Genomic DNA, 8957 nt, shown 5'->3' with positions numbered 1-8957 from the left:
TCATCTTCAGAAGAAAATGAGGACAGTTCTGACGATGACAGAAACGAAGACGAGAATGAAGACCGGCGACTTGAAGACTTGTTTTGGTTTCTCTGACTAAATCACTACTTGTGTGTATTTTTAAAGACCATTTTCACTTGAATTAGAATGCTGTGTGATTAATCTATGATTATGTGTAATACTGATAGCTGTAGGGGGTGAAAGTATAGCTAGAAAGATTGAATTCTAGCAACTTGACAGCTTGCGATCTCGCGAAATGCAGTGGGCCTTCTGATACAGTAGACCCCTTGATATTCCAGTTTTCATCATTTTCCTTTTATTGCGGTTGATTTTAACTTGATATTCAGTATATTATAGGCTGGGAGTATTGAGCTTTGTATTGTATTGTTTAGTAAACGTACAGTCATCAGTAATAAGTGATAATTATTAGTTAAAGGCAGCTCTGTGGCATAAATCTTTCAATTAATCTTCTGTCATCCATTTGCTAAAATTATGTGCCACATATGTTATCAAGACAACACTTCATGTGACAAAGAAAGATATGACAAATACATAAATGTATGAAAATAATTTTGTACAATTAATGATTGATACATAGAAACACTTAAAACATGTGTTTTTAAAATTTTTTTTTTCTATCAATACCTAGCCATGACCTTGAAATCAGATCCATTGATAACAACAGTCACAAATAGTGTTCAGTGTTCGTTGTTACAGCTAAACACAATACACCGATTAGGCATTTTGTATCACAAAATATTAATACATCATTTCATAGTGTTTTGAGTGTTCAAAACTATCCACAAACTGAATAAATCCACAAAATCCGCAATGGAAACAACTCTGGTAAACGCACGCTATAGAGAAAACATGGCGACAGGCCAGCATCACCCAAGGGAGGTTACTGGTATGATGTCACACATAAGTTGACCTAGTTAACGGCTGGCTGCCTAAATTTGGCTGTGAGCGTCAACTTTAAATGCTTGTAGCGGGAGCATCGTGACACTGAGATCGCGGGAAACCGAGGGGCTTGAATAACCCACCAAACCCGACATTTTGACACATGATATAGCCTGATTGCTGAAATTACCGCACAACGCCTTTAAATCATCTCCTCTAAGGGATTTCATAAATTCCTAACCAACTAACGGTGAGATGCACTCAAACATATTTCGCGAAGCTCATTTTGTTTAAAAACAAAAACAAAACTTTATTATATAACATTAGCTAGACTTGTTTCGGTTTCACTTGCCTAGTTGGCTAGCTAATGGGTTTATGATTTGTCCAACCCTGAATATTGTAAGATCATAATAATAAACTGCAGGAAAGGATTTGACTGTGGTTGTGTGTATTTGTTTGTACATTGAAATGCAAATAGAAATTGATGAGTACAGAATCGGGAAGATTTTGGACGTTCTGTACTGTAGAATTGGTCCATCGAGTTTCCTGGCTACAATTTACTGGATTAAATGTCAGTATTGCTGTTGCCAGTGTTCTTTGTCACAAACTTGCATAGTAACTAAAGTTGAGGGAAAACTGAAACAATGTGAGTAATGCGAGTTTTTATTCCAAAAGGAAAATGGCTGAATTGGTTCCAGTAACAATAGGATGAGTATAACTGGTGCGTGTGTTTGTCTCAATCCGTAATAGTAACTTGTTAGTGATTCAGAGTTTTTATGCCAAGAGGGAAAGAATTTCCTTTTGTACTTTTTAACTTAGTCTGCTCCTTCAGTGGTGATGGAGGCTATGGCGTTGACGTAGTAGGGCCCCTCCTTTAGGTACGTTTTCAGCTTCAAGTAATTTTGAGGGCCAAAGATTTCTTGTGTGCTAGATGAGCTCAACAGGGCACCGACCAGCTCGAATTTACAGTCCTTTGCCTCCTTCCCCTTACTAACAGAGCGCTCCACCACCCATTCAGCAAATCCAGGTGATGACATCATCAATCGCTGGCCCCAAGCCTGACATGCAATTGCCTGCGGATCAAAATATCAGAAAAGATTTTATTCAGTATATTCACTCCCAGCAGCCAAGCCAAAGACTTTAGTGCATCAAACTGAACAATACAGTGGGTTCAGAAAATATTCAGAACACTTGTTGCACACTTTAATTTGTTGTGGATTTGATTTTGAATCAAATCATGGATATAATTGCCATTTTTATAACTACCCATCAAGCTACACTTAATACTCCATGATGATGTAATGAAAACGTTTTAACAGATTTTCAAAAGTTAATAAAAAAGCTAAACCTGAAATCTCTTATTTCACAAAAGCATACTTTGAAGCCCCTTTGGCAGCAATTACAGCTACAAGTCTAATTGGATGTGTGTCTACAAGCTATGCACACCTGGATCTGGGCAGTTTATCCCATTCTTCACGACAAATCATCTTCTCAAGCTCCATCAGATTGGATGGCATATGTCTGAACGGTCATCTTCAGGTCTCTCTACAGATGCTTAATGGGGTTTAAGTCTAGGCCACTCAAGGACATTCAAAGACTTGCCCTGAAGCCACTTCAGTGTTGTTTTACCTGTATAATTAAGGTCATTGCCATGTTGAAAGGTGAACTGTTGCCCCAGTCCGAGTTTGCATGTGTTCTGCAGGAGTTTTTCTTCAAGGATGTTCTTGTATTTAGCTGCATTCATATGTCCCTCAATTGTTACCAGTCTCCCTGCCACTGAGAAGCACCCCCACAACATGATGCTGCTGCCACCACCATGTTTCAGTATAAGGATAGTAATAGCCAGGCAATGAGTAGTGCCGATTTTTCACCAGACATAGTGCTTGGTATTCTTTCCAAAGAGTTCAATTTTAATTTTCATCAGACTAGAGAATCTTCTTTCACAGGTTGAGTCCTTTATGCTCTTATATGCCTTTGACTTAACAGTGGCTTCTGTTTTGCCACTGTCATGAAGGCCTAATTTATGGAGTGCTACAGTGATGGTTGTCCATACAACAGGTTCTATCATCTCTGCACAGAACTTTTAGAATGACTGTTGGGTTCTTTCTTACCTCCCTGGCCAAGGACCTTCTTTCTTGGATGCCCAATTTGCCCAGATGGCCAACTCTAGGAAGGGTCAAGGTTCAAGATTCTTCCATTTCAAAATTACTGAGGCCACCATTGTGGTCCTGGAAAGACTCAAAGCCTTGGAAATTGTTTTATATCCTTGCCCTGATGTATGCATTGCCATAATTTGATTGCAGAGATCCAAAGACAGTTCCTCACACTTCATGCCTTGATTTTTGTCCTGACAGTAGGCACTGTTGGAGCAAACAGTTCTAGGAACTTATTGAGACGAACTACCCACTGGGGAGTTTTTCCGAAAACTACTGTACATGCCTTCAAGGGCTTTTCTTCTGTTTGCATTGCCTGTATGAACAGTGAAGTGACATAAGCCAGCTTGCTAGCGTGATACTAGTAGAAAATGCTAGTGAAGATTTTTATATTTTGCTTAGATGCTGTATTTCCTCCATTGCATATATACTCGATAAAGTTTGGACTTCTCCATCAGTCAATTTTCCCATGTTTTTTATTTTTTAACACTAATGTTAAGAGCTGTGGTTTACATGGCTAATGTTTGACACAGATTTTTAAAAATGGTGGTGCCAATGCTGTATTAGCTATTGTTCAACTAATCAACGTACATTTATGTCACTCATGGTTCCTCCTGTACTGGGAGAGTACCTACCCTGAAGTAGGAGCTAAAAAGTTCCTCAAAACTGCATTCTAAGAACTATAATCAATCATTCCCAGTGCGTTGCAGTGCAGGGACACAAAAAAGTAAGAACTATGATAAAAGTTCCTGCAGTCCAAAAGCGCCTAATGCAGTGTAAATTGTTGACCCTAATAGACCCTGGTGTGTGACTTTCCAAACTATGTCTAATTAATTCAAATGGTAACAAGTGGACTCTGAGTTCTAGGCTGTGTCCGAAATCACTCACTCATTCACTACTCCTTACTCACTATCTAGGGAATTCTATATAGTGACCTCATTGGTAAAATGAAAAAACACTTTCGGACACTACTCTGCCACACCGTTATTTATGTCATTACTGTCACACAATTAAAATGTGCCAGAGCAGTCAGCTGGTGGGTTTTCAAAATAATAAATACATGCATGTATTTTTGTGATAAATACAAATTATACTAAGCATATTTCCCACATTAATAAATACAAAGTACTTTGTGTCTGCTGCATCTTTCAGTTCTTCTAAACCAAGGCTGAATACTTTCTTCTTTGCCACTGCCTTTTATTAAATTAAATTTGAGGCTTTTGATTAATTCCTCGCTCTGCACTGGAACTTTAATTCTTGTATTTTATCTGTCTTATTTCCTCGCCCGCTAGGCAGGGCGAGGTATTGTTTTCAGTCGGGTTTCTTTGTTTTTTGTTAACGATGTTATGGGAAAACGGCTGGATCAATCTTCATGAAACTTTGAGGATAGATGGGCACTGGTCTCAAATAGAACCTCCAACATTTTGAGGGTCATCCGGTCAAGGTCACCAAAAAGGTTTTTGTTGTGGCTACTGCCTCATGTAGAGGCGCTAGCCACTATGTCATCATGCTGTAAGAATGTAACGATCGCGCACTGTGCATGCACATACACGTGTTCCGATTAAAATGGCCGGTGAGTGTATACAATTTGGTTCACCATTCGAAATCAATGGACTAGACTAAAGAAATTGCTTTCAGACATGATTATGCTTATTACAGAGGGAAAGTGAGTTCCACTGAGCTCTAGCTAGCGCCGGGCCATTTCTGGGAAATAAGAGCTTCGTCATGGCGACAACGTGCTGTCAGCCTCGGTTCAGAAGTTTCTGTTTCGAAAACTGTAAGAGGTAAGAGTGGAATAAAATAAAGTACAGACACTTGATATATTTTTCTTCTGTGATATTTAAATTGTTCATTTTTGGATTATACTTCATTTTTGTGGCTACTGCCTCATAGAGTAAATATAAATAAATATACACACACACACATATATATATATATATATATATATATATATATATATATATATATATATATATACACACACACACACACACACACACACACACATATATATATATATATATATATATATATATATATATATATATATATATATATATATATATATATGTGTGTGTGTGTGTGTGTGTGTGTGTATATATATATATATATATATATATATATATATATATATATATATATATACACACACACATACATATACATACATACCGGTACATACACACACACACACGCTATATTTACTGAATGGACCTGGTATCAGATAACCAGATAGCCATAAGTGCTACCGGGCGAGGTTTGTTTTGCCTGGCAACACTTGTTCTATTTTAGCTCATTTTCTATTCTCTTACTACTTTTAATTGTATTTTAAGGTTCATTTATAATGTGTTTCTCCTCCTTCTACTCACCCCAACACACATTTTTTTAAATATATATTTTCACGGCTCGAAATTCGCGGTGGTCCGGTCGCCCGAGGCGACTTAATTTGTCATTTTGCGGGTAATTCCTGTCACTAGCCAGCCCGGCTGGCTAGTTAAAAATAAAAAAATGTATATGAAGCGAAGATTCAGACACACCGTCAACTAAAGCCGCCACATATTAAGTGTGTGCCGTGTCTGTGTTAATCGATGTGTTTATCGGCAGGACGGAAAATACCGAAGAATTCCGAATCATATCGTGTACGAGTCAGGCTGTCGGTTTTTTCACTACTGCGCATGCATATAATGCATCTTGTTGAATATCGCGGTAATCATGTTATCAAATTCAATAGATGTGGCCACATTATTGCTCATTTAAACACATATTTTTGTTGTTGTTTACATCTACATCTGCCAAAGCTACGTTGCGATGTGGAATTTTCTGAAAGGTGTACAGAAATCGCCAGAGACGGGGACAAAGCAACCTCGGTCTGAAGAGGAGAAAAAGGCCGCCGATAAAGCGTACGAGAAGGAGACACGACAAAGGACTTATAAGCAAACGTGGGTGCAGGGTAGGCCTCGGCTGCGATATGATTTTTATGGAATAATTAATTTTTTTCAAGTTGATTCCTAGTCAATATGAAGCTCCTAATGCTTTCTCTCTCATAAATGGTTAAATACAGAAAGCATGTTGGACATTATTTTGGGTGCTATAGTCATGATAGTAAGTATATTTGTTTTCAATACTCATACACCAAGTTGCCAAGTTTTCCAATATATTATTATTTGTTGATATTATATTATGGTGCTCTGTGTTGTTCTCATTTATGTATTTAAAAACAGTATCAAAATACTCGGGTCTTGAAATAAATGCACATTAGTCATGAACAATGGTAACTACTCTCTTTTGTGTTATTTTTGACAGAAGTAAAATTCATACATGAACAAATTTTGGCTAGTTGATTTTCTGTTTGGCGAGTTACTTTGGAAGGTAACTAGTCCAGCTGGCTGGTGAAAAAATATATGAATTTCTAGGCCTGATATATATATATATATATATATATATATATATATATATATATATATATATATATATACACACACATATATATATATATATATATATACACACACACACACACACACACACACATACATACACATCTCTCGCTTGGTTAGTGACCATCGGTTGTAAACTACTTTTCACGGTGCACTGTGGGACACTGAGTCCACTATATAGGGTGTAATAATTCTCACTATACATTTGGACAGCACTACAAAATGGCGAACTCACTATATAGTCCACTATTTAGTGAATGGTGAGTGATTTCGGACAGAGAAGGATAATTAAACCATATGCATCTGACCACAATTTGGACTGCCATAGCAAAGGCTCTAAAATACTTTTGTGAATAGGAAATTTCAATTTTTGATTGATTAATTTTTAAAAAATCTTGAAAACGTTTTCAATTTGTCATTATGGCTGATTGATGAAGTGTAGACTGATGGGTGAAAATGGCATTTATATCCATTCAAAATCAAATCCTCAACATGATTAAAGTGTGCAACAAATAAAGGGGTTTGAATACTTACTGAATCCATTTATTTAGTGTTTTTAGAAAAAGTCTCTTTTGGAAGGAGATAACACTGAGTTTATTTTCTGACACAGGATAAAGTCTTCAGTAGAAGTGGTTTCTTGGTAACATAAGCTGCATTTTTATCAATATCAAGAGAGACCTGAGTACGAACCACTGTTTATAGCATGTTGTAACACAAGTAATAACAGGAACTTGTTTTGTGGATGTTCCTCAGCATTATAAGTGGATAAGAATTGTGTGTCTTTCTTTAAATTATTAAAGCAGTAGTAGACTGCTGTACTAGAAGAGGAATAAAACAAAAACAAAAAAAACCTTTAGGATGTACTGTTTTTTTGAAAATAATCAGCTTGTAGTATTAACAGTAGTTACACTGTAAGCCAGCATTTCTAAACCACTGGGGCCATGAAGCATCATCTAGTGGGCCGCAAATTTTTTTTCCCCCCAAGTTGAAGTTAATTTTTAAATTCGTAGTAGGGTATAATTGCTAGGTTGCATCTGACGTCACATCCACCTCATTAAGTTACGGTCACACTACAGTTTGTGATGCTTTGCGATGGGTTATCGATGAAAATGAGGTATTTTGGTGGCGATATACACGAGCTAAAAGTTGCAGTCACACAGTAGGTGAACACTTGACTGTCATGCCTTTGAGCACTTGAGTCTGGCGCAGCTCGAGCGGCCGTGTGTGCTCATAGAGCACGTTGTATAAGCTCTTGGGACCCAGTCGTTATGGGGAAACACCTGCTACTGATTTGAGCACAATCAGCACGCACAGATACAGACGCTGTTTTCATGGAGGCTTTGCGACGCATTATCATGGTCACGTTTGTTTCTAGCCATGTTTATAACGCTGTTTAAATATTCTGCTTTTGGTTTTGCTTTTGTAAATATCACGCCTGCGAATAAACACTCTACCTGCACTTAGATCTGTCGACTGCCTTCTATCTTGTAGTGTCCTGATCCCCAGATCTTTAACCCAGCCACATATAAAAAGTTGTACGCCTCCATGCTCTTCCAGGTTTTCATTTGTTTGTCCGTGTAGAACGATGTCTGCAGCACCAGGTTTTCTGAGATGCTGGGGAACTCAACGGATGGATAATTTTCCAACTCATAGGAAAAATCCTTCTTTGTTAGCATGCAAGGATCTAACCCATTGAGCGGTTTCTATATCCACTTCTTTTGAGTGTACTTCTTGGTTTTAATAACTTGCTTGTTTGCTGTACACAAACATGGCAATAAGTTCTTGTGTTAATGGACCAGACTCCACTTTTGGATCATTAACCCCTTTTGACTGAGAACGCCCTGCATGCATGGTTTTATGCTGACTTCTGGCACATCCTTACAGTTTTAAATACAATACCTACAATTAAAAACAGTTTGTTTTTATTGTATTTATTTAATTCTTGGGCTCCCATCTGCAACAGGAAGTGATACTGCGTTCCATTAATACATTTTACAATAGATTATTAGATTCTAATTGAATAAATAAGACAAAATAATTAGGGATCTTTTTTTTTTTTTTACTGGGCCCCAACTCGTTACAAATATGAATAGGTGGGCCTTAAAGCAGAAAAGGTTCAGAACCCCTGCTGTAGGCCTTATCACCTCACTCCACTGATTATATCCTACTAGCACACCCCTTAAGGTTTTATTCCTTTTGTATTTCAAGTGATGCTCTGCACCTGGACTAATCATCTATACTGGTAGGGAATAATGGTAATAGTATAACTATTATACACTACTGTTCAAAAGTTTGGGGTCACTCTGAAATGTCCTTATTTTTGAAAGAAAAGCACTGTTCTTTTCAATGAAGATCACTTTAAACTAATCAGAAATACACTCTATACATTGCTAATGTGGTAAATGACTATTCTAGCTGCAAATGTCTGGTGTTTGGTGCAATATCTACATAGGTGTATAGAGGCCCA

At 37.4% G+C, this 8957-nt stretch overlaps 1 protein-coding gene across 1 annotated transcript in view; it reads right to left on the bottom strand.

Moving 5' to 3' along the window:
• Positions 1-1547: 1547 nt before the first annotated feature.
• psmd5 (proteasome 26S subunit, non-ATPase 5) overlaps positions 1548-8957 on the bottom strand; it is a 28829-nt gene continuing 21419 nt past the window's right edge. Inside the window, exon 10 of the mRNA XM_060935687.1 lies at positions 1548-1973. Within this exon, the coding sequence (XP_060791670.1) occupies positions 1716-1973 (258 nt within the window). The 3' untranslated portion in view covers positions 1548-1715. The remainder of the gene's footprint in view (positions 1974-8957) is intronic.

This window comes from Neoarius graeffei, chromosome 12, assembly GCF_027579695.1.
Source record: "Neoarius graeffei isolate fNeoGra1 chromosome 12, fNeoGra1.pri, whole genome shotgun sequence".
Classification (NCBI taxonomy): domain Eukaryota; kingdom Metazoa; phylum Chordata; class Actinopteri; order Siluriformes; family Ariidae; genus Neoarius; species Neoarius graeffei.
The sequence above is the reverse complement of the archived record's forward strand: the minus strand, read 5'-3'. Positions and strand labels throughout refer to the sequence as shown.